Raw genomic sequence first — 26,168 nt, 5'->3', positions numbered from 1 at the left:
TTCCTGCTGCTTGGTTCGGGAGGCCTCGGCATTGGCCCGGAGCACAGCCCCCGGGGATGGGTAAGGGCGCTGCTGGAAGAGGGGCCCGGCTGCTGTTGTGTCTGCACCCGTCTTGGCCTCATTCCGCTTGGGGAGTCCTGTTGACCACGTGCCCCTGGGGGTGACAAGGGGCGGGGGCGGGAATGTATAATATGTGTACTGTGGCAGGCACCTCCCACCCACAACTGACAAAGGGGGAAAGGAGACAGGAAGAAAGGAACGGTCAGTGGTGCAGTGAGTCAAGAGGAAAAAGGAAGGGCTCTTGAGGGGTGGTCAATTACCGGGGTGCATCTGAGTACGAACTGGGGTCCATGGGGTCTAATTCTTCATCCTTCCGGCTTGCCACTGTGGAAGTAGGTGGCAGAGTGGGGTCTTCGACGGGGTCACAAGGAGTCCCCGATCACCGAGCTCTCCCATCCCCAGAAGAAATGGAGCCTGAGGCTTCCAGGCCCCAGGCTCAGGCACTCGTGTGAAGCCAAGCGAGGGCTTCCTTACACTGTGCCCCCCTGGCGCCCCCCTTGCCTCACCCCAGCTTACCCTTCTTGCTCTTGGGGTAGGGAGCCAACTCCTCCCGGCGATGGTGGCGCCGTTCTTTGCCCTCTTCCCGGTCCACCTTGTCATACCCGCGGTCCCGGTCCCGATCCCTGTCCCGCTCTCTCTCTCTGTCCACCTTGTCATAACCACGCTCCCGGTCTCTGTCAGACTTCTCGTGGCTCCGTTCTGACTTCTCATGGCCGCGTTCCGACTTCTCGTGACCTCGGTCCGATTTCTCGTGGCCCCGGTCCGATTTCTCATGGCTCCGATCCAACTTCTCCTCAGCATCTGGGGACATGAAAGCCTTGTGACCTTCCTCCTCCCACCTCAGGACCCAGCAGCCTCTGTCTTCAACAGACTCCTTTGTCTGGGGCTGGGTCTGCCTGGTCTTACCCGCCCTGGTCTTTTACCTGACCCCTCTTGGAGAACTGCTAGAACACTCAAGGCACCCTTGTATCTGCCAACTCACCTGCATTACTGCTCCTGAGCTTCTTGGCAGATTTGGAAACAACGGAGTTGGGATCATGTGGGGACAGCCAGGACACGAGGTCTGTGTCCGCATTCCAGTAGTAAGGGAGCCCGCTGCAGGGCAGTGGAGGGAGGGAGGGAGGGAAGGAATGTCAGCATGGATATCCTCTCCTTGTAGCCTCAACTCTTGTCTCCCCAGTCTCTGCCTGTACCTGCCCCATGCCAGGACCCTACAGGGAGGGACCCCCAGATCTCTTCCCTTGTGGCCCCCATTTACCCCCAGCCCACCCCCCTGCATCCCCAGACTCACCAGGAAGGGTCAAACACCTTGTACCAGCTTGGTGGCAGGCCCTCCAACCGGGTAGCCTCATAGTCCACAGGATCATCATCATAGTCCTCGGCAATGATCTCTTCCTCCGGTTCTGGCAGGACAAGGAGGGAAGGAGGACAGCAGTAAGGACCAGAGGGATCCCCATCCTGCAGTCAGGGCCTGGGAAGACACACTCACATTCACATGGACCACGTGTGTGTGCCAGGTCTCAAGTGCCCTAAAAAATATTGCTCACATTCCAAATCCAAGTATCTGAATATCAGGATTTACCAAAAAATTTACCCAAATCTGTTCTGTTTCTGGGTTCAGATATGACATAATGTTACCTGAACTTATCTGGTTTCAGACTTTAGACAGGGATTCATTAAAAAACATGTATCCATATTTATTCAGTTCCTGAGTTCAGACAGTATGTGATACCATACTATCCAAATCTGTTTGGATAAAATTAGTTTAAATAGCAAGGGGTTTATCTAAAAATATGTCCAAATCTGTTCAGCTCCCAAGCTTGGCAAATATGAGGTTTCTGACTCTGGTATATTGACTAGCAAGTTTGGATAGCAAGGGATTTATCCAAATGCTTCTCTGAATCTATTCAGTTCCTGAGGCCTACAACTGTTGTCAGTTACTATCAACAGAATGAAAAAGGTGTATGAGTACCTGTACCTCGTAGGTCTATCATAGATTTCACCTATGGATATAGCTAACAATGAAATGTATATGTCAGCAACAGCAGAGTGCCTGTCACACAACAGGCCCAAAATAGATGTCAGCTATAATCATCGGTATTTTTAGTAAGATATATACAATCAGCACAGGGCCTGGTACCAACAGCCTTAAAGTAAATGTCATATCAATGATCATTATCAGTATTATTAACCAAAGATCTATGCTTGGCACACAACAGGCTTGTAATAGATGTCACTTATCAATAAAGTGAAAATAAGATGAGTTTTCCAGTACCTGGAACACCCTAGCCCAAACTAGATGCCAGCTTTTGCTATTACTTACAATAAGGTAGAAATACTAGCAACAGCAGCACAGTAGGCCGAAATGATAGATCCTATCATTATTTTATATACTGTTCGCCATAATGTGTATGACAGACACTTAAGTAAACCCAAAATACATGTCAGCTATTGATACGGTGAACAATAAGGTATATATCACCAGCACAGTGCCTGGCTCCACAGTAGGTCTAAAATAATGTTATCTATTAGTATGGTAAAGAGCAAAGTATTAGCATCCTGCCACTGTGCTTGGCCCACAGGAGGCTGCGGTAGATGTCAGCTTCTGTCAACTGTTACTATCCTTACTATTAGATCATTTGTAACCACTTCCAGGGATTGATGGATGGATTAAACTTGGGATATAGAAGACCCAAAAATACACGTCAGCTGTCAGTATTATTAAGGATGAAATGTCTATACCCCGTCCCCACCCGCCTCCTCATACGGTAGGAATGGGTGTCAGGATACGCACTGTTAACAATGAAATGCCTGCCACCCCACTGCTTGGTGCGAAGTAGGTCCATGCTAGGTATCAAGTGGCAGTATCAACAACAAAGTGCCTGTCAAGCCTGCCACATTGGTAGGCCTATCTGCTCTTAGCTCTCTCACCGGGCTCCAGATGTTTGAGAATGCCTCTCTTGGCCAAGCGGGTCTGCAGCGCAACGGGCAGCGGCATAGCGAATAGCAGACAGACCTAGGGAAGAACAGACAGACCAAAAAACAGCTCAGATGAGGACTGAATCTGATCTTGTAACCAAGCGCCTCCCCCCAGCAAGTACTCATCTGGATCCCCACCTACACTAGGAGCTGGGCGACAGACCCTACGCTAAAAGGTGGAAGGGATAAATGGCAATATCACCAAAACTCTCACCAACCCTCCTCTCCCGGGCCGGGTGCTCCAGGACCGGGTTCCTCTCCCAGGTCCAGGCTCCGCCCACTGCCAAAGGGGCCAAAAGCGGCTGCCCCTCGCCCCAGAAATGGGCTCACCCAACTTCCCCCGAAGACTACCGGGTGGAAGGAACCAAAGCGCTGGGATGGGGGAGCAGAGTGCAACACCTCCAGCTCCAAAAAATGCGCCCACCCCGACATTACCAATACAGTCACGCGGGTAGTGGAAAGCTGACAGACTGGCCGTCTCTCTCTTGTCGCTTCTATGATTGCCAGGACTACACGACTCTCTTCTCCCAAACCCCAGAACGAGGTCCTCTCTCTGCGAGCCCGGAGGAAACGGCTAAGCTCAGGCTGCGGCGAAAGGACGACACAAACTTGGCTGGCCAATGAGAGTGCCCCTTGGTTTGACTTCTTCTGGCGAAACGACCCAATCACTGCCCTGGAATAGGTGGAACGCTCGAGCGCCTGTGTGCATTTATGGTGGGGGCGTGGCCCAGCCGGGGTTTAGTCAGACTGCGCGGCCGGACGCCGGCGCCATGGAGGAGTACGCTCGGGAACCTTGGTACGGCGAGGGGCGCAGGCCTCGGGACTGTTGCTGGGGCGCCACGGCCAGCGGTGGGAGGAGGGCGGGGGAGGCACCGGCCACACAGCGCCATGTCCCAGACTCGGGAGACTCTTAGACGTTTGTTGTCTCCTTCTGCTCCCCTCCACTTGCTTCCTCCTACTCGGGCTCCGTTAAGAGGGGCCACAACTGTGTGCCTAAAGGAGAAGGTGCGGTGCAAGGACGAACCACTCCACGTTTCCTTTGCCTTCGTACCTCCCAGTCTCTCTTTGTTATCGAACAGACACGCTGGTCGTATCTATTCCAGCCGAGGGGGTGGTGCGGTGTTGAGCGGTGCTGGATCATCCCCCCGGTCTGCGATTGGTTTTCCCAGTACCTCCCAGTCTCTCTTTGTTATCGAACAGACACGCTGGTCGTATCTATTCCAGCCGAGGGGGTGGTGCGGTGTTGAGCGGTGCTGGATCATCCCCCCGGTCTGCGATTGGTTTTTCCCAGTTGTACAGGTTTAAAAAAAAAAAAAAAAGAGGGTGTGGCTTGGTTGGACCTGCTCATTGTGGGAAAAGGGGGTGCGGGCCCGTTCTGCTTTAGTAACAGTGCTAGCTTAACACTTCTGTAGCGCTTATTTAAACTTGCCAACTCTTTGCTTGTTATCAATTCATTTAATCATTGATAGTAGTAAAGCGGTTGATTTCTTGGTTGGCTGCGAAGGGGAGGGGCGGACAGGGCAAAGACTAATATTTTCCCTCCTTCGCACTATTTCTTGCTTAAATGAGGGGGAGAATAATCTGTTATCTGAAATTCTGCTTCCCATTTGGGTGACTTAGTTTCTCCCAGTTGGAAAGAGTCCTTGTGACACGGCAAGAGGGAGGGCTCACATTAACCCCATCCTCCCCTTCCCGCTTGCAGCCCATGGCGAATTGTGGATGATTGCGGTGGCGCCTTCACTATGGGTGTTATCGGCGGTGGAGTCTTCCAGGCCATTAAGGGCTTCCGCAATGCCCCTGTCGTGAGTCCTGGCCTTCCCTGGGTGGCGCGGGGGTCCTGCCCTGCCCACATGGGATACTGTTATGAAAACTGCTTGGAGCTGCCAGTCACATGCACTTATTCATTCTGGTGCCTGCTCACCTACTATATGCCAGGCCTGGCTCCAGGATCTGGAAGTTTGGAGGAACTGCAAACATGACCTCTGCCCCCCACCCCCCTCACCCAACTGGAGCTCCTCTGTGGAAATGCTGTGATGTCAAAAGGGTCATCACCAAAACCTAAATGTGTGTGTGCAAAGCCAGTCAGATTTTACCTAGAGGCAGATTCTGGGTTGGAAGCCTGGATAGAGGGAAGTGACAGGAGTTTAACTGGCAGGAGGAGGACAGCCTTAAAGCTGAGAAAATGCTTTTAATTTAACGTAATCGACTCCCTCTCTCTCTCACTCTCTATGTCTGACAACCCCCCTCCCCTTCCTGGGAGACCTCATCAAATGTCATGACTTTAAATGCCATGCATTTGTCAAGGTCTCTGCAATTTCTCTGTCTAGCCCTGTCCCTCCCCTCATCTCCTGGAGCTCTCTTTCCTGGATCTTTGTCCACGTTTCTCCCTCTCATCCTCAAGGTCTCAGCATAAATGTCCCCCTCCTTAAAAAGGTCTTTCCTGACCCTTCAGCCACTGTCATAGCTCTTTTTCCTATTTCCTCTAGGGTTCTTATTGCTGTCTGAAACTATCTGTACCCTTATTTAGGATCTGTCTCCCCCACTATAATGTGAGCTCTGAGAGCGTAGGCGCCAGGTCTACCTTGTTTACTGCTGTATCCCTGCACACAGCATGGTGCCTGGCACATAGGTGCTAAGTAATGAATGAATGAATGATTTCTCATCCCAGCTCTGAGAGCACCTATATTGGGGTGCTCCCTAGCCCCCTAGTTCTTGGCCACTTCCCCACATCTCTACCCCTGATACCCCTCCAGGTTTCCTGCCCCCCATCCCTCTCTTAAAAGCTAGAAACCTTGTCTGCCAGTGGCCTCAACCGGGCTCTGATTCCCTTCCTCCTCACTTTCCTCCAGGGAATTCGGCACCGAATGAGAGGCAGTGTCAATGCTGTGAGGATCCGAGCCCCTCAGATTGGAGGTGAGAGGTTTGGGGAGACAGATGTGATAACAGAGTTGAGGTGGTTGCTCCTTTGAGTCTAGACTGCAAGTTGGGGGTCCAAATTCTAGTCCCATCTCTGCCTGGGACTTCCTGGGGGAGTGACGTTTCTCAACAATTTCATATGGGTGAGTTCTGGAGTTTAAATCCAGGCCCTGGCTCTTCCCTGCTGTGTGACCTTGGGCTAGTGGCTTAACCTCTCTGAACCTCATCTGCAACATGGGGATGACAAAACAGTAAGTTCTGTAATTTATGTAACTTAGGTAGTACTTACTAAGTGCTGGTTGCTCTGTTAAGCGCTTTGATAGTATTAACTAATATAAATTTTCAGAAGTCAAGTAACATGCAGTGCATAGATCAGGTCCTGGCACACAGTAAGACTTGAGTAAACATTTTAACTATTGTATTGTTAACTGGCTTTGCTAACCCCTTTCCTTCTCCCTGAAACCAAGGTCAGAATTCCAATTCTGTGTGGTAGTTACGAAGATCAAAGTTACTCTGTTAAAAGCCATATAGAAGGGAGTTCCCTGGTGGCCTGATGGTTAGGATTCCGGGCTTTCAGTGCTGTCACCCGGGTTCAATCCCTGGTCAGAGAACTGAGAGGAATGAGTGCATGGCGGGGCCAAGAAAAAAGCCATATAGAAGCAGATAAATCTGCCCGTAAATACTTGTCAGCCCCCTGTGAAGGTGAAGGGAGTGCCGATGGCAATTACAGACAGATTGAAGGAGCTACCACAGAGACAGATGGGGGCTCTCCCCTAGGAGTTTGCCATCTGCCTTTGCCTCTGGGTTTATCCCCCCATTCTTTGCCAGAGCGTTCAGGCCTTGGGAGTCCCTGAACCCTTAGCCGTATATTCTGGGGATTCCCCACAAACACTAATTAGGCCGTGGTACCCCAACAGGTAGCTTCGCAGTGTGGGGGGGCCTGTTCTCCACCATCGACTGCGGTCTGGTGCGGCTGCGGGGCAAGGAAGATCCCTGGAACTCCATCACCAGTGGAGCATTGACCGGGGCTGTGCTGGCTGCCCGCAGTGAGTGCCCCATCCCCAGGCCCCAGCCCCTTCCACCCTGTTCTGCCTGCTCTTACCTGTCTCCCCGTGCCTCCTCATTCCTCCAGGTGGCCCATTGGCCATGGTGGGCTCAGCAATGATGGGAGGCATTCTGTTGGCCCTCATCGAGGGTGTTGGCATCCTCCTCACTCGCTACACTGCCCAGCAGTTCCGCAATGGTGAGTTCCTGGTGAAGCTGGCCAGGGAGAGGTGGGAAATGCTCTCTGCCTTGCCTCCTCCACTCATCTTTATCCACTTCTCCCTGCTCCAGCACCCCCATTCCTGGACGACCCCAGCCAGCTGCCCCCTAAGGAGGGTACCCCGGCCCCCGGCTACCCCACCTATCAGCAATACCACTGAGGAAGTGACCGCCTGTCATCGCCACCGTGGGAGCTCCTCCTTGGTTCCCTCTGCGATGATCTACCTCTAAGGGAGGGCTGGCTCCCGGTTGGCCCTGGGACCCTCCAGAGAGGGCCTCTACTCTGTTCCCTTATCCCAGGTTGGGGGTGGGGCACCCCAGCTGCCCTGATGGGTGGGTCCCTTCTCTCTCAGGCACCCCAGCCCCCACTCATATGTAACAAGCTCTCACCCCAGTCCCTTTGCATGGCACCCTGATCAGTATTTAAAGCCAGTTTTGAAATGCCTATGTATGTACTCCTTGAGCCACCCATTGGAGCTGCTCTCTAGGACAAGGGGTAGAGCCCTCTTCAGGGACTTGGGAGCCCTAGGATTTGGAGTCCCACAGAGAGTGGACTCTAGTAGAGGTTTGTGGGATGAATGTGTAGGAGGGGGAATGAATCCAGATGTGAATAGTACATTAATAAGGGGGCCAAGTGTTGAATCACAAGCAGACAGAAGAGGAACAGGCTTGGGAAAGAAATGAGTGAACACAGGATTGCTGGGGTAGAGGGGTGGTTCAGCATGCGGCACCTCTGACCCCTCTCCCCCATGTCCCCATTGCAAAGACTGGGAAATCTGACCTCACAGTGAACTCTGTCTTTCTGAATACCAGTCACCCCGTTTGTGAAGATAATTCCCTCTCCATGTGGCCTCACCAGGGACCTGGGATGGAAGTAGGGGTCGGGGAGACCCAGCTTCCTTGAAGACGGTACCCTTAATTTTCTCTTTTGCACTACAGAGAGATTTCTGCTCTGCAATGCTCAGGGTTGTCAGTATTTAAGGTTACCGGATGAGGTTTCGTTTTGGGGGTGGAGTGGGGGTTATGGGAGAGAGATTTTCTCGGATGGACATCGGCTCCAAACACTGTCTCTTGCATGCAAACACCTACATGTGTGGGGCAGACGCCTCCACTGGGGTGCAGATGGCCTCATGGGAGACACACCAACTGTCCCTTTTATGCAAGCCATTGCAAAGAGGTGGAAATGCCCTCTCATACAAACTCGCTCCCTGGGGGTGCAAATGCGGAGTTCTCAGGCCTCCCAAGGCCCCAACGAGGTCCTAGTGGTCCTCGGAGGTAGTAGAAACTGCAACGCTGCTTGATGGACTCAGTGCCAGGCACGCGTAGCAGGCCCCGTGCACACAGCTCTCTCAGTGCCCCAGCAGGGCTCTGGCCTCGAATTTGCCGACTCCATGGCCATGCCAGCAGCAGCAACACACTTGCCTGGGTAGGACCAGGATGCCAGTCAGACCCTGGGTATCCCAGGCTGCAACCCTTGTATTTCCAGGCCACTTCCTTTGGTCCCGCCCATTCGGTACACCTAGGCAGCGCCCTTCCTCACCTCCAGGCCCCATCCCCACTGCGTTTCCAGCCCCCACCCTGCTCTTATCAAACAAAGGCCCACTAGCTCTCCTGAGCCTTTTCCTTCCTTGAGCCCTCAGGTTCCGCCCACCTCAGGCTGCGGTGCTGTTCACAGACCCTTTGTCTCCAGGCCCCGCCCCCAGGTCCACCCCTCTCTATCTTTCAGCCCTGCCCTCTAAGCCTCCTGCAGGCCCAGGTTTCCCGCTCTCAGAAGCCTCTAGGCCCTACCTCTTCCTGTTTTCAGGCCCCGCCCTCTCCTGCTCCTTAAGGTCCCGCCGCTTCGGGAACCTCAAATGCCCGGGCGCCCCGCCCTCCTCCCACTTTTGGGACCCCGCTCAAGGTCTCCGGGTCTGGAAGGCTGTTGGAGCCGTGGGGCCGTGGAACGGTTCATGGTGAAGTTCAGGGCCTTGTGCTCTGGCTCCTGGGGCTGCTGGCTGGGCCGGGCGGGACCAGTACTGGGTTTAGTAGCGGAGGACTGGGCTTCGGCTGAGAGTTGTAGAGCGGCATCGAGAGGTGGTGGGGCTTCGTGGCAGCCTAGCTGCCGCGGTGTCACCCGGCTCCTAGGTGGGGCTGGGGCGTCCGGTGTCGTGCAGGTCTCCGGAGCTGGGGGGAGTTGGGGCCAGGGCGAGTCCTCAGGCCCCGCCCCCTGACCTGACCGCGGGCCTGCTGCTCTTCCCAGAAGAAGGGAATGCGGGGTCAGGCCCCGGATGGTTTCCACCGGGGGTGGAGGGGATTGCAGAGACCCAGAAAAGGCAGGAGACGGAGAAGGCAAGAGTGAAACAAACAGATGGCGAGAGAAATAGGAATTGAGGGACATACACAGAGGGACATAGAGACACTAATGAACACGTAGAAAGAGATAGAGGCAGAGAGACATACAAGAAATAAAGGAAAAGAGACAGAGACGAGAAGAAAGGGCAGAGACAGGAGGAGGAGCAAGAAGGAGCTGTCTGAGGGTCAGAAATGCAGGTGGGAAGACCCTCAGCGTCAAGTGGAGGCCAAGGAGGGAGAGAAGGCGACGTGGCGGTGTAGAGTTCTGAGCTGGTTTGAGGGGCTGAACCAACAAGGGTTGTCAGGCCAGGCCTCCTCAGGCTGCCTGCCCACTTACCCTCCAGCTCAGGGGCCTCAGAGAGGCAGAGAGATGCCCAAACTGCATTCTCTCTCTCTCTCTATCTCTATTTCTCTCTCTCATAAGGATTTCAGTGGCTCTCCCTCAGGTTCTTCCTTCCGGTCTCCCTCCTCGCCTCTATGTCTTAATCTGTCTCTCAGCTCTTCCTCATCTCTCTGCTTTGATTTCTCTGGCTGGTGGCTCTCACCCTCCCTGAGTCCTGGAGTTTGCCATCCACCTTTCTGCACGCGGTGGGGAAGGGAAGATACTTGGTGGATGAGGAGGGTTAGAGAGGTGGACAGAATCAGAGAAGAGCAAGAGGTTCCAGCCCTGACAGTGGAGTGGGGAAATCCCTTTGTCCACTTTCTCAGGCAGAGACCCTGAGAGGCTGGGGAGAGAGACAAGGGGAAATCAAAGACAGAGAGAAAAGATAGGGAGAGAGACAGATAGCCAGTTTACAGAGACATCAAAGGAGAAATGGAGATGCAGAGAAAGAGATACCAAGAGAAAAAGCAGTACACATTAAAAAAAAGGGAAAAGAGGGAATGAAAGTGAGGAGATAGAGACATATTGGGAGAGGCAGAGATAGCAAAGAAAAAAAGAGAGAAGCTGAGGGGCAGAGAAAGAAAAAGACAGAGAAGTAGGAGAGAGAGAAAGTAAGACAGAAGAGTTGGGTGCATACCTTACTCTGAGTCTGGGAGTTGCTGGTCTGAGTGTTCTCATTTCCCCTGTTCTCTTAGTGGCAGTTGGATAACGGGGACCTGGCTGGGCAGGACAGCCCTGATAGCTCCACCCCTACCATCCCAGGTCCTCCAGGGGGGTGGGAGGGCTGCCTTCCCCAGGGATACACCTTTAGAGATCTACACTCTGATGTTGGGACCTGGCAACCATCTCAAGGAGCGCATTTAGAGCCAACCTCTGGAACTGACCGATCGGGGCCATCTCCGGGGATCTGCAGTGTCATCAGATTACCTGCAAGCCTGTAGAAGAGGAAGGATATGCCAGTGATCACTTCGGAGGTGACAGAGGAACCTTCCTTTCCTTACGCTCATTATACATATGAGGAAACTGAAAGCACAAAAAGGTAAAGCAACTTGCCCATAGTTATACTGCCTGAAAGTGGCAAAGCTGGGATTTATAGTCTTATTTACGGTGTATAGAGTTTCAGAGGTCACTTGCAACATAATTTCCGGGACAACACATTATCCATCCTAATTATGGGTGTTACTTGAAGGTTTTCATGGATGGTGTGAACTATTTTTTTAAATAAATTTATTTATTTTTATTTATTTATTTTTGGCTGTGTTGGGTCTTTGTTGCTGTGTGCAGGCTTTCTCTATTTGCGGCGAGCAGGGTCTACTTTTTGTTGCAGTGCGTGGGCTTCTCATTGCGATTTGGCTGTGTTGGGTCTTTGTTGCTGTGTGCAGGCTTTCTCTATTTGCGGCGAGCAGGGTCTACTTTTTGTTGCAGTGCGTGGGCTTCTCATTGCGATGGCTTCTCTTGTTGTGGAGCATGGGCTCTAGGTGCACGGGCTTCAGTAGTTGTGGCACGCAGGCTTCAGTAGTTGTGGCTCGCAGACTCTGGAGTGCAGGCTCAGTAGTTGTGATGCACGGGCTTAGTTGCTTCTTGACATGTGAGATCTTCCCGGACCAGGGCTCGAAACTGTGTCCCCTGCATTGGAAGGCGGATTCTTAACCATTGCACCACCAAGGAAATCCTCTAGAGTGGATTTCTTGAGTGGAGTTAAACAGTAGCAGCAAAACAGGCTAGAGTGTGTTTGAAGAGAACAAACTGCCCCAACTGTTAGCTCCCATTCCTGATGGGCTGGGTCTTGCTGGTAGGGTTGCAGTGACTTCAGCAGAAGCATTCTCAGGCCAACAGCCAATTTTTACAAGATCAAGGTTTGGGATTCTTTTTTTAAGGGAAATATGAGAGGACCTATAGAAAGAAAGCTACCTTCTGAGGTATTTAAAAGAAGAGCTATTGCATTTTTGTCAGTTTGAGGTAGGCGTGTGAGTCTGAGTGAGAGAGAGAGAGAGATCGAGATCGAGAGATCCAGCAATCAAATTCATAGTAGCTGTAGTCTGAGAAAACACACAAGATAGTTTCGTTTTTTCCCTAAGTGACAGAGGGAATCCATAGCAGGTCAAAAGTAACAGGGTGAGAGAGATTTTACTTGGTTACTAGGAGGTGTCAAGGTACAGTAATAGTCAACATTAATAGTGAAGTAAAAAGAAAAAAAGGTGCTGAAGAATCAGAAAATTAATCTTGTTCTGTCACCTTGAGCAGAAGCCATCCAAGTCTGCAGTCATCAGCTTCTGGAGAATTCCTAAGAATCCTCAGTTTGAAGCCTATTAATAAGGTCTTTTCCACTGAGGCTCAAGGGCAGTTTTCCCTTTGATCGTGCAGACTTTTTTGGAAATGCAGCTTGAACCTATTATGGAGACATCTGGAGGCATCACACGAGTCTCTAGTAGTATGAAGTCATATTGGCCTGTAAGAGGGTAGAATCTAGGATTTGAGGTGCAATTACAAAACACTTAAGGTAGTCTGTTATTAACTCAGAAGTAGCTAACTATAGGTGGTCCCCAGAGGGGTTAGAGCTTATTGCCATCAAGGCTAATGGCAATACTTTAGTCCCTGGAAGTTTGAGGGTTAGGGTTAGAAGTTTGTTGATTTTACTTTCCAAATTCCATTAGGTCTCTCTACTTTTTCTGAAGATTATAGGTGATAATGGCTGTAGAGTTTCTGAGGAAGTTAAAACTTTACAGAGTTTTTAAATAACAGAGTTCTTTAAATAAGTGCAATGCCTGTCCCTGCTACTGGAGAGGTAAGTTGAGTCGGGAATACAAAGGCAAGCAGTTTCCCTACCTTTACAGTGATAACTCTCTGACCAGTAGGAAAAACTCAGTTCACCTGGAAAATAAACCACAGCCAGAACTTGCTCATAGCCCTTTGGAGGTGTTCAAAAGGGCCTCGAGCTATTGGTTTCTATCCACACCCTACCTTTTCAGTCTTTGTCATGATTGTTATGAGGTGTGACATGCAAGGGAACCATCTCAGCAAGACCCTTAAAGTTACCCCATCAGTGTTGGTTCAGTGTCAAGGCCAATTTTTCTCTGCTATTGTGGCTATTATCATGAAGCATTTTTGTTAACCTCCACTCTTCTTATAGTGATCTCAAGTGTCAATTGGAGAAAAAACACACAACATAAGAGCTGTCAGTTGAGTTTTATTCAGTGTTTCCGAGAACTGGGAACTGCTTCAAAGAGGTAGGGGAGGAACAAGTAAATGTATAATTTTTTTGGCTGGGAAATACATGTACTCAAGCATGCATCTTGGTAAAAGATTACTGCTAATCACACACACACACACACACACACACACACACACACACACACACACACACACACACACACACACACACACACACACACACACCCCATATCTCAGTTAAGCATTTTAGTGCTTATCTATATATGGGAAGATGCAAGAATCTGGGGTCATTGAAATTCTTCTTTAGATATGCATCTTACCTATCTAGGTGCCCATATATCCAAAACATAGAATGTTTCCCCCTGAATTCCTTTCAGGGTATACTTGTAGGTGAGTGATTGCAACGGCTAGGCTAATGATTTAATCCTCGTAGAATTGGAATGGTAGGCAGCATTCTTTGTTTACACAAGTAATGGAAAGCTATATAGAAATTCCTTCATTTGTTGTCCATTTTGATAAGGGTTTTGTAGTGGCTTCAGATGAATATGAAATTATCACTGTAAAAGGCTAGTTACATTTCCCTATGAAAGGAGAAGGGAAGAATTTTGGCTGCAGGAAAATGCAATTTGACATAAACATACTCAAAAGAGAGTTATTACAGCTGATTTAAACAATAATTCAGGCCCTTGACAATTTTATCAAGGCATACTATTAAAAAATCATCACTTCTTAATCCCCAAATACAGAAATGAAGAGGAGGGTGTCTCCTATGTTAAACAAAATGATCTTGAGACAGATAAAACGAGCAAGCTCGGGACTCTGGTGGTCCAGTGGTTAAGACTCTGCGCTCCAAATGCAGGGGGCCGGGGTTCCATCCCTGGTCAGGGAACTAGATCCCACATGCTGCAGCTAAAGATCCTGCAGGCCTCAACAAAGATCCTGAGTACCCCAACTAAGACCTGGTGCAGCCAAATAAATAAATATTAAAAAAATAAAATAAATATTAAAAAAATAAAATAAAACAAGCTCTTCGTGTGGTTTTCCTGCCCTTTTTGTTCTAAGGAATCTCTCAAATGGACAATCTTGTTCATGGCAAAAGTTTCACAAAGTAGTTATTTCAATTCCCAAATTTCCCTGGTGAAAATTGCCACTTAGAGAGATAATGTGTTGACATTACAGTGAGAAAACATGAAGGAAGCAAGTGCTTGGCCTGCAAGGGACATGGTTTTAGGCTGAGAAGTTCTCCCGAGAACTGCAGTGTTCCAGAAGGGTGGTGCTTGTGTGACTTGGTGTCTCCAGATTTTGGCCAAAGGCCAGTCATCACTGATATTGGGCCAGGAATAAAAACCCTCCTGATTCTGGGCAGATGAAACTAAACAAAGCAATTCTCAGGGACACAAAGACCAGACTGAGGAAAATTCATGTAAGGTTTTTTTTTCCAATATTTTTTTTTTTTTTAGTGGTGAGGTATACATAACGTTAAACTTACCTCAACCTTTTTTTTTTTTTTTTTTTAATGGATGCTTCAGGGAAACAGGGGGCCGAGGGAGGGTTTTCTCATTTACTTATTTTATTTTATTTTTATTTATTTATTTTTTTTGTGGTTCGCGGGCCGCTCACTGTTGTGGCCTCGCCCATTGCGGAGCACAGGCTCCGGACGCACAGGCTCCGGACGCACAGGCTCAGCGGCCATGGCTCACGGGCCCAGCCGCTCCGCAGCATGTGGGATCTTCCCGGACCGGGACACGAAGCAGTGTCCCCTGCATCAGCAGGCAGACTCTCAACCACTGCGCCACCAGGGAAGCCCTCTTGTGGATTCTTTAAGATTATCCATGTACAAGATCATGTCATTTGCGAACAGAAATGATTTCACTTCTGCCTTTCCAATATGAATCCCTTTTATCTCCCTTTCTTGCCTAATTGCCCTGGCTAGCGCCTTCAGCACAATGTTAAATAGAAGTGGTAAAGCAAACATCTTTGTCTTAATCCTGATCCTTGGGGGAAAAGCTTTCAGTCTTTCACCATTAAGTATGACGTTAGGTTCTTTGGAGCATTCTCTGCTGGGTCTTGGGGTGTGTGGATGGATTGGCTGTCTGATGGGATTGGTAACCCCTTTTCCATCCAGGATGGGTGGCTCCAACCACCTTCAGGAAAGGCGTTTTAGTTATCTTTCCTTTTCTTCTTTCTTTTTTTAAGAAACTATTTAATTTTTAAAATATTTTTGGTTGATTTTTACACAATGAAGTTTCAGCTTCTCAACCTTTTCCCCTGCCCAGGGCTGCGGACCCAGACTGGCCTGGATCTGCAGTCCTTCTCATTCCCACGTCTCTCCCCGCGACTTCCTCCAGGGTCTGTCCATTTGTCACTGTGTTGTGCTGGGGATTGGCACCGAGGTGACATGAGATTCCACTTGTGTAGAACTTTGTTGAGTTTGTCACAGTTTCTTGTGACAAAAAAAAAGAAGTGTGATATTAGCTGTGGGGTTTTTTTCCTTTATCATGTCGAGGAAGTTTTCTTCTACTCCTAGGTTGTTGATGATATGTTGATTCATGATAAAAACATATGAAGGGGTGTTGAATTTTGTCAGATGCTTTTCCTGCTTCTGTTGAGTTGATCGTGTGGTTCTTGTACTTTATTCTATTGTTATGGCCTACTACATTAATTGATTCCAGATATTAAGCAACCTTACATTCCCGGGATAAATCCCACTTGGTCATGGTATATAATCCTTTTTATATGTTGTTGGCTTTAGTTTGCTAGAATGTTTTTTTTGAATTTAATTTTATTTATTTTTTTATACAGCAGGTTCTTATTAGTCATCCATTTTATACACATCAGTGTATACATGTCAATCCCAATCTCCCAATTCATCCCACCACCACCCCTAATTTGCTAGAATTTTGAAGAAGAGGAGTTTTGAGTTTACATTCATAAGAGATATTGGTCTGTACTTTTGTAGGGTTACCTTTGTCTGGTTTTGCTTTTGGCCTCATAGAATGAGTTGAAAAATGTTCTCTCCTCTTCAATTTTGGGGAAGAGTTTGTGAAAATTTGCTATTAATTCTTCTTTAAATGCTTGGTAGAATTCGCCAGTGAAGTCATCTTGATCTGGGCATCTCTGTGGGAAGTTTTCAAATTATTGAGTAATTAATAATTAATTTAAATTATTATTCATTAATTTCAATAACATACAGAGACTTTGCTCCAATATAGCTCTGTTCCTTTTCTCCTCCTTTGCCCTATTATCATTAGGTAAATTACATCTTTATACATTATAAGTCCATCAACAGTTTTATAATTATTGCTTTATGTATTTGTCATCTAAATCAGATAACAGAAGAAAAGAATTAAAAAATACATATTTATACTGTCTTTTATACTTACCTCTGTAGTTACCTTTAGCAGGGTTCTTTGTTTTTTTTTCATGCAGATTTGAGTGACTACCTGGCGTCCTTTCTTTTTTTTTCTTTTTTTTTTTTTTTTGCCACGCCACTGCCTGCCGGATCTTAGTTCCCCAACCAGGGATTGAACCGTGTCCCCTGCAGTGGAAGGGAGGAGTCCTAATCACTGGACCACCAGGGAAGTCCCCTGGTGTCCTTTCAATTCTGCTTGAAGGACTCTCTTTAGTATTTCTTGTGGGTCTGTTTAGTGATGTTTTTGTTTACTAAACAAAATGTCTTCACTTTCTCCCTCATTTAAAAAATTTTTTAAAAATTGGGACTTCCCTGGTGGCGCAGTGGTTAAGAATCTGCCTGCCAATGCAGGGAACATGGGTTCGAGCCCTGGTCCGGGAAGATCCAACATGCCGTGGAGAAACTAAGCCTGTGCGTCACAACTACTGAGCCTGTGCTCTAGAGCCCACAGGCCACAACTACTGAGCCTGTGTGCCACAACTACTGAAGCCCATGTGCCTAGAGCCCACGCTCTGCAACAAAAGAAGCCACTGCAATAAGAAGCCTGTGCACCGCAACAAAGAGTAGACCCCGCTCGCCACAACTAGAGAAAGCCCGCGCCCAGCAATGAAAACCCAATGCAACCAAAATAAATAAATTTATTTAAAAAATTTTTAACTTGTGGTAAAATACATATAACATAAATCTACTCCTTTATTTTTAAAGGGTATCTTTTCTGGATATAGAATTCGTGGTTGACAGTCATTCCAGGGATTGGACCCTGGGCCTTGGCAGTGAAAGCACAGAGTCCTAACCACTGGATCACCAGGGAATTCCCTCTTTAAGCACTTTGAATATGTCACCTCCCTGCCTCCTGGTCTCTGGTTTCTGTTGAGAAGTCAGATGTTAATCTTCTTGTGATACCCTTGTACATGATGAGTCATTTTTCTCATGTTGCTTTCAAGATTTTCTCTGTCTTTAGCTTTCAACAGTTTGACTACTATGCGTATAGATATGGATCTCCTTTAGTTTATCCTACTTGGTGTTTGTTGAGCTCTTAGATGTATAGATTCCTGTTTTTCACCAAATTGGGAAGTTTCTTGTCATTGTTTTTTTTCTTTCAGTTCACGCTTTTGCAATTCTTTCAGAGATGGTTTGTACATAATAATCAAAATTGTAGATACCCTAAAAGATCTTTATTTTGCCCTCATACTTGAGTACTAAGTTGACTGAGTAAAGAGTTTTAGCTTAAAAATTGCCTCTCATAGCTTTTAAGATATTGCACCATTGTGTTAGAGTACTATGCTGACTGAGAAAACTCCGATACTCCTGTAATATTTCATGTGACCTATTTTACATCTTTTGAAGCTTCTTCTTTACCTTTGGAGTTCTAAATTTCTCCAGGATCAGTCAATCAATTAATTAATCAAATACAACATGCATACTTTATGTTGGACATAGTGACAGGGGGATGCTGCCATGACCATTACAGATGGCATCCCTGCTATTTATTTATTTATTTATTTATTTATTATTTATGGCTGAGCTGCATGGCTTTTGGGATCTTATTTCCCTAACCAGGGGTTGAACCCGGGCCACAGCAGTGAGAGTGCTGAGTCCTAACCACTGGACTACCAGGGAATTCCCCCTGCTCTTATTTATAGAACTTTCATTCTAATGGGGGAAGGAGGTAGACAACCCACAAATATATAAATACAGGTTACAGTAAATGCAATAAAGGGAATGAACAGGGTGTAATGTTAGAGAGTAAAGTCTGGAGGACAAGGCTGATATTTATACAAGGTGCTCAAGGGAGCAGCTGATTCTAAATAAATATAGCATTTGCAAATGCACTGAGGAAAGGCGGATGCATGTTGAATTTTCAACATCAATATTTCATAGCCCTTAGCTTCCCTTTTCCATTGTCTATCTCTTGGTCTTTTTGGATCCTCATACTTGAAAGACTTTTTTAAAATTATTTTTCGAATTACTAATTCTGTTTTCAGTTATGGCCATTCTATTTATTCAGCCCGGTGTCTGCTGATTGCTCTTTTCATAGCAGCCTCTTTTTTTCTTTTTAAAGACTATACTTTTGGGAATTCCCTGGTGGTCCAGTGATTGGAACTCGGCTCTTTCACTCCCAGGGCCCAGGTTCAAACCCTGGTCGGGAAATTAAAATCCCACAAGTCCTGTGGTGCAGCAAAGAAAAAAAAAGACTATACTTTTAAAATTTTTAATATTTATTTATTTATTTGGCTGTGCTGGGTCTTAGTTGTGGCACGGATCTTGGTTGCTGTGTGCGGGATCTTCTTGCAGCATGCAAACACTTAGTTGCGGCATGTGGGATCTAGTACCCTGACCAGAGATCGAACCTAGGCCCCCTACATTGGGAGTGCAAAGTCTTAGCCACTGGACCACCAGGGAAGTCCCAAGACTATACTTTTTTTTTTTTTTTTTTTTTTTTTTTTTGCTGCATTGGGTCTTCGTTGCTGCGCGCGGGCTTTGCTGTAGTTGCGGCGAGTGGGGGCTACTCTTCGTTGCGGTGCGTGGGCTTGTCATTGCAGTGGCTTCTCTTGTCGTGGAGCACGGGCTCTAGGCGCACGGGCTTCAGTAGTTGTGGCACGCAGGCTCAGTAGTTGTGGCTCGTGGGCTGTAGAGCTCAGGCTCCGTAGTTGTGGTGTACGGGCTTAGTTGCTCCACAGCATGTGGGATCTTCCTGGACCAGGGCTGGAACCCGTGTCCCCTGCATTGGCAGAAGGATTCTTTTTTTAAAAATAAATTTATTTATTTATTTTTGGCTGTGTTGGGTCTTCGTTTCTGTGCAAGGGCTTTCTCTAGTTGCGGCGAGTGGTGGCCACTCTTCATCGCAGTGCGCGGGCCTCTGTCGCGGCCTCTCTTGTTGTGGAGCACAGGCTCCAGATGCGCAGGGTCAGTAGTTGTGGCTCACGGACCTAGTTGCTCCGCGTCATGTGGGATCTTCCCAGACCAGGGCTCGAACCCGTGTCCTGGCAGGAGGATTCCTAACCACTATGCCACCAGGGAAGTCCAAGACTATACTTTTTTAGAGCAGCTTTAGGTTCACAGAAAAATTGAGAGAAAGATACAAAGATTTTCCAATGCTCCTTGCCCCCACACATGGCCCATTCTTATTTTGTGAGTATAGTATCATCAATATTTAAGAAGATTCCATACTCCTTTGATTACTTTTGTTTCCTCTCATTCTTTTCCTGTTCCATTTGTTCTTAGTCCTTACGTTTTGTATTATTGGTTATTAAATTAACTCAATGCTTTAAACATACTTACTGAATTCTTACTATATTCCAGGTGTGGGGATGCAATGGTGAAGAGATTGAAGACTCTATCCCCATGAAACTTACACTGTAGTTGGGGAGACGGTATATATAAAGCATTATAGAGGTAATATGATGAAGGGAAGTGTTAAGTGCTACAGTGTAAAATAAAGCAGACTCTAGAGACAGAAAACTTGAGGTAGAAGTATCAAGGAAGGCCTCTCTGAAGGGGTGATATCTAAACAGACCAGGATGAAATGAGGGAACAAGGCACATGCAAAGAGAATAGCAAATAGCGAAGAGCCTGAAGTTGTGAGCACACTCAGCATGTATGAAGAGCAGAAAGGAGACCAGTGCAGGTGCAGAGAGAGTGAGGGGGACAGTGGTAGGATGGGAGGTCAGAGAAGTAACAAGGACTAGATCTCACAGGGCCTTGTGGACCATAGGCTTTATGTGGGACCGTGGACTTTAGCTTTTATTCTGATGGGAGCCAGGAGGGAATTCTGAGTACATAAGAGAAATTACTTGAGTTAGAGTAGGATACCTCTGGCTGCTATGAGGAAAAGAAACTGTAAGGAGGCAAGAAAAGAAGCAGGGAGACTAGTGAGGGAGCTACTGCAAGGGTCCAAATGACTGATGACAGTGCTGGCAGTGGAGGGGATGAGAAGGGATTGGATTATGGATCTCTTTTGAAGGTGGAGCCAAAAGGACTTCCTCAGAGACTAGATGTGGGGGTGAGAAAAAGAGGCATCAAGGATGCTTTATGGTTTTTAAAAGAATGAAATAATGCCATTTGCAGCGACATGGATGGACCTAGAGATTATCATACTAAGTGAAGTAAGTCAAAGACAAATATCATATGATATCACTTTTTTTAAAAAAAATTATTTATTTATTTATTTTTGGCTGCGTTGGGTCTTTGTTGCTGCGCACGGGCTTTCTCTAGTTGCGGCAAGCGGGGGCTACTCTTCGTTGTGGAGCACGGGCTTCTCATTGCGGTGGCTTCTCTTGTTGTGGAGCATGGGCTCTAGGCACATGGGCTTCAGTAGTTGTGGCTCACAGGCTCAGTAGTTGTGGCGCATGGGCTTAGTTGCTCCGCAGCATGTGGGATCTTCCTGGACCAGGGCTCGAACCCATGTTCCCTGCATTGGCAGGTGGCTTCTTAACCACTGCGCCACCAGGGAAGCCCCTGATATCACTTTTATGTGGAATCTAATTTTAAAATGATACAAATGAACATTTTACAAAACAGAAACCGACTCACAGATCTCAAAATCAAACTTATGGTTACCAAAGGGGACACATGGGGAGAGGTGATAAATTAGGAGATTGGGATTAACATATGCACATTACTATATATAAAATATATATATATATACTGATTCACTTTGCTGTACACTTGAAACTAACACAACACTGTAAATCAACTATACTCCAATAAAAGTGTAAAAAAGAAGGATGCTTTATGGTTTTTGACCTGAGAAGCTGGGTGAATGAGGGACCATTTACAGAGATGGGGGAGACTGAGAGAGGAATAGAGTTTTTGTTGGTTTTGTTTTTGTCTTTGTCGTGGAAGGGCAGGCCTTGGAGCCAGTAACTCAATAGTTCGATTTTGGGGAAGTTAGCATTGAGATGCCTATGAAACACCAAAGTGGAAATGTTGAGGAGGCAGTTGGATTTTGAATCTGGAGAGGCCCAGGCTAGAGATGTGAATTTGGGACTTACAGTGAATACAGGCTATTTAAAGGAATTAGAGGGACTTCCCTGGTGGTCCAGTGGGTAAGACTCCATGCTTCCAATGCAGGGGCCCTGGGTTTGACCCCTAGTCAGGGAACTACATCCTGCATGCATGCTGCAACTAAGACCCAGCACAGCCTAAATAAATATATATATATATATATATATATATATATTTTAAATAAAGGAATTAGAATGACAGAGCTCTGGAGGAGCTCATACTGGCAATGAAGTGCTCCAGCCTGAAGCCACACAGTCTGCTTCCACTCAGGATGGACTTCTGCAAAAGTCTATCCTTACCCCTTGTATTTAGATTGTGGTTCCCTTAGCTCTTTTTTCCATATGGCTTGACTCCATCTGCAGTCTCCTAGAGAATATTCGGTCCCCTGATGCCTCCCTTGAAAAGCACCACTGGCAACATGGATGGACCTGGAGATTATTATACAAGTGAAGTAAGCCAGACAGAGAAAGACAAATATCATATGATATCACTTATATGTGCAATCTAAAAAAAAATGATACAAATGAACTTATTTACAAAACAGAAATAGACTCACAGACTTAGAAAACAAACTTATGGTTACCAAAGGGGAAAGGTTGAGGGGGGGAGGGATAAATTGGGAGTTTGGGATTGACATATACACACTACTATATTTTAAATAGGTAACCGACAAGAACCTACTGTATAGCACAGGGAACTCTGCTCAATATTCTGTAATAACCTAAATGGGAAAAGAATATATATATATATATATATATATATATATGTGTGTATATATATATATATATATACACGCACACATATGACTGAATCACTTTGCTGTACACCTGAAACTAACACAGCATTGTAAATCAACTATAGTTCAATATAAACTAAAAATTAAAGAAAGAATGAATGAAACAGAGAAAGAAGGAAAGAAAGAAAGGCACCACTGAAGATTTTCTTTTCAGGGTATTTTTGGGGTTGCTTTGGGAGAATTTGGGGAAGGAAGGGAGGTATCAACAGATGTGTGTGCTCATTAGACCAATTTGCTACACTCTCCCAGAAGGCTTCAAAATACAGCAAATCAGGACATGTCCCTGCTGTGCTTCAGGCTCACTGGCCTTACTTTATGTGCCATGAATGTGCCATGCTGCTTCTCACCTTAGATCCTTTTCTTGTGCAGTTCCCTCTGCCTGAAATGCTTTTCCCTTATACCCAACTTCCTGGGTAACTCCTCCTGGACCTTTAGTTCTCAGCATAGATACCCTTTCTCAGGGGGTATTTTCCCAGCCCCCCTTCACTATGGGTGGTAGACCCTATTACCACTGGGTACTTGACAACTCTGGTGTAGAGGCTAAATTTGGTTGAGTGCTGCCAGACAACTGTCCAGAATGGCTGCTCAAGCCCAGACTCTCACCAACAGTACGTGAAGGTTCTTGTATCCCCACATGACTGCCAGCACTTCGTGTGACTCGGTTTTCTAATTTTTGCAAATATGATGGGTGTAAAGTAATATTTCACTGTTTTTTCTAAAATTTGCACTTCTCTAATCATTAGTAAAATTGAGCATGTCTTCATATGCCTGATAACCCCATGGGTTTCCTCTTTTGTGATCTGTCTGTTCCTATCCTTTGTCCATTTTTCTTTGGGGTTCCTGTCTTTTTCTTGATAATTTCCCAAAGCACCTTTATATTCCGGATGTTTAACCTCTGGTAATTTCAGCCATAGCAAGTAGATATTTGCTGTTATGTCTGTTAACTTTGTGTATAGGATCTTTCATTAAACAGAAATTGTCAATTTTTTTTGGCCGTGCCATGTGGCTTGTGGGATCTTAGTTCACCAACCAGGGATTGAACTCATACCCCCTGCAGTGGAAGCAGGGAGTCCTAACCACTGGACCACCAGGAAATTCCCCAGAAATTGCAAATTTTGATGTGTACACTGTCATTAACATTCTTCCTTGTGGTTTGTGCTTTTGAAGTTTTGTTCAGGAAGTCCCTCCCCATATCAAGGTCACATAGGCTATTTTTTTCTATTAATTTATAGTGTTTCCTTTTACATGAAGGTCTTTAACCCGTCTGGAGTTACTGTTTGTATATGGTGTGAGGTAGGGCTCCAGCTTATTTTCTTCTGGTTTTCCAAGCACCATCTACCTTTCTGGCCTTAGAACACATCCTAATACCTGGTAAGTAAAGTCTACCTTCTTTACTTCTCTTTTTCAGAATTAATCTAGCTCTTCACAGACCTTTATTCTTTTATATAGATACTTATTTATTGAGATATAATTCACATACCATAAAGTTCATTATTTTAAAGTGTACAATTCAATATATTCTCTCAGAGCATTAATGTCTTCATCTATAAAGAGAACAATTCCATCTCAAGAAATTATCATTGGGACTAAATGGTATTTTAAAGGTACTTTTGAATAAAAGGACATTGTTAATTGTTAGATAAAGATATCTTTACTTGAAATGAAGATAAGTCATATATTGCCCTAAAAAAAAATAAAAGTGTACAATTCCATGGTTTTTAGTATATTCAGCCATCACCACTATCTAACACCAAAACATTTTCATCACTTCAAAAAGGCACTCTGTACTTATTTGCAGTAACTGCCCCCCGCACCCACTGCCATTCCGTTCTCTTCTCCCCTCAACCCCTGGCAACCACTAATTAACTTTCTATCTCCATGGATTTGCCTATTCTGGGCATTTCACATAAACAGAATCATGCAATATGTGGCTTTTTGTGTCTGGCTTTTTTCATTTAGCCTATTTTCAAGTTTCATCCATATTGTAGCACGTATCAGTACTTCATTTCTTTTTATGGACAAGTAATATTCCATTGTATGGATGTACCTCATTTTGTCTGTCCATTCATCAGTTGGTAGACATTTGAGTTGTTTCTATTTGGGGGCTATTATGAAAAATGCTGCTTTGAACATTCATATATAAGCTTTGTGTGGACTCTTTATATACATTTTGAAATGCTTTATTGATTTTCTTTAAAATATTCAGCTGGGATTTAAATTAAGATTATATTGAAATTATATATTAATTTGGATATAATTGAAATATTTATAATATGAAATAGTCTCATCCAAGAGCATGAAATGTGTCTTCATTTATTCAGATCATCTTTTATAACTATTAGTGAAGTTTAACATTTTCTCTATAGAAGTCTTTTTTGGCCACACTGTGCAGCATGTGGGATCTTAGTTCCCCAACAGGGATCGAACCCGTGCCCCCTGCATTGGAAGCATGGAGTCTTAACCACTGGACCGCCAGGGAAGTCCCTCTATAGAAGTCTTATTATCCCATTTATACTAGTTTTCTCTTGCTGTGTAACAATATTACCATAAGCTTCTTAACTTGAAAAAACATTAACTCACAGTTTCTGTGGGTCAGGAGTCAGGGTGTGGTTGAACTTGGTTCTCTGCTTAGGGTCTCGCAAGATTGAAATGAAGGTGTTTACCAGGGCTGCAATCTCATCTGATGCTTGACTGGGGAAGGATCTGTTTCCAAGATCACTCAGGTTGTTGGCAGAATTCAATTCCTTGAAGTCATAGGACTGAAGGCTTCAATTTCTTGCTGGCAGTCAGCTGGAGACTACCCTAGGCTCCTAAAGGCCACCCTCTGTTTCTTGCTATGTGAGGTTCCCCAAAGTGGCCACTTGTTTCATCAAAGCCAGCAAGGGAGTGGGAGTTGTGTCACAAGTTGATCATTTCAACCTCATTTTAAACATAATTATCTACATGTAATCATGTACATCTGGTCACCTTTGGACACACACACACACACACACTCAAAGGGAGGGGATTACCCAAGGATGTGTGAACATCAGAAGGCAGGGATCATGGGAGTCATCTTAATTGCATGTCTAATACATCATCCCTCGGTATATACTCTTCAGGTCCAAAGGGGATGTGTATAAGGATTTTCACTGTAAAATTGTTTGTGATACTGAGGAGATAGAGGCAGTTAGAATAAATGGATTAGATATATTCCCAACATAAATGGATCTTTCTTTTCCTCACTTTTGATTTATGTCATGTTACCATACTTTGTTTTAATTCCAACCAAAACAAAAATATCTTTATTTTTATCTGATTATAATAGTAATACCTATTCATTGAATCTTTTTTTCCCAGACAACTGAGAAAAGTGTAAAGGAGAACGTGACAAACCATCAGTTATCTCTCCCTGCCCCCAGTGACATGCCCTTCCATACCACTGACATGCCCTTCCTAACATTTTTCCCCCTATGGATACACAAATTTTACCAAAGTTTTGTTTCCTTTGATGAAGGAATGCAAAGAAATCCTTTGAATCCTTTTGATGCTTGAAATCCTTTTGGAACAATATATGAGTAAAATCTATCAATGTATCTATCTATATATCTATGGAAAAACAAGTAGATACAGACAACAAAATAAAGACAGATGGGAGGAGTGTTGTGGAGATGAAGGGAGAGAAAGAATCAGAGGCAGGGAGAGACAGATGGGAGGGGAAGACAGAGAGAGCTGTGGACACATAGGGTCAGAAAGAGAAACACAAAGCCATGGAGAGATGAAGATACTGGCAAACAGACAAGGAGAGGATAGAAAGGAACTTTTATTGAGCTCCTGCTGCAAGTCATTAAACCTTCCAAGTCACTCTGGGG

The 26,168-nt window shown here is 45.9% G+C and overlaps 2 protein-coding genes and 1 non-coding gene across 3 annotated transcripts; 1 reads left to right on the top strand and 2 right to left on the bottom strand.

Moving 5' to 3' along the window:
• Nucleotides 1-3: 3 nt before the first annotated feature.
• Nucleotides 4-3,583, bottom strand: PQBP1 (polyglutamine binding protein 1; the record flags this gene model as incomplete). Its single annotated transcript, XM_007450938.1, has 6 exons — nucleotides 2,992-3,583; nucleotides 1,352-1,463; nucleotides 1,043-1,155; nucleotides 577-861; nucleotides 321-384; nucleotides 4-154 (listed from the first exon to the last, which is right to left on the bottom strand). Coding segments are annotated over exons 1-6 (792 nt in total), but the record flags the coding sequence as incomplete, so codon positions are not given.
• Nucleotides 3,584-3,791: 208 nt separating this feature from the next.
• TIMM17B (translocase of inner mitochondrial membrane 17B) lies at nucleotides 3,792-7,663 on the top strand. Its single transcript, XM_007450884.1, has 6 exons — nucleotides 3,792-3,835; nucleotides 4,742-4,841; nucleotides 5,889-5,952; nucleotides 6,873-7,001; nucleotides 7,088-7,198; nucleotides 7,291-7,663. The coding sequence occupies exons 1-6, from the start codon at nucleotides 3,810-3,812 to the stop codon at nucleotides 7,377-7,379; spliced, it is 519 nt and encodes a 172-aa protein (XP_007450946.1). The 5' UTR covers nucleotides 3,792-3,809; the 3' UTR covers nucleotides 7,380-7,663.
• Nucleotides 7,664-18,062: 10,399 nt separating this feature from the next.
• On the bottom strand, nucleotides 18,063-18,134 carry TRNAE-CUC (transfer RNA glutamic acid (anticodon CUC)). Its single transcript has one exon. It is a non-coding gene; the product is annotated as a tRNA-Glu (tRNA).
• Nucleotides 18,135-26,168: the final 8,034 nt, after the last annotated feature.

The sequence above is a fragment of the Lipotes vexillifer genome, unplaced genomic scaffold (genome assembly GCF_000442215.2).
Source record: "Lipotes vexillifer unplaced genomic scaffold, Lipotes_vexillifer_v1.1 scaffold129, whole genome shotgun sequence".
NCBI classification, from domain to species: domain Eukaryota; kingdom Metazoa; phylum Chordata; class Mammalia; order Artiodactyla; family Lipotidae; genus Lipotes; species Lipotes vexillifer.
The sequence above is the reverse complement of the archived record's forward strand: the minus strand, read 5'-3'. Positions and strand labels throughout refer to the sequence as shown.

Coding starts and splice junctions, on each gene's coding strand:
- TIMM17B (XM_007450884.1), top strand. CDS start 3,810: ATGGAGGAGTACGCTCGGGAACCTTG. Junction 5,953..6,872: donor CCGAGCCCCTCAGATTGGAG/GTGAGAGGTTTG, acceptor GTACCCCAACAG/GTAGCTTCGCAGTGTGGGGG. Junction 7,002..7,087: donor GGCTGTGCTGGCTGCCCGCA/GTGAGTGCCCCA, acceptor TCATTCCTCCAG/GTGGCCCATTGGCCATGGTG.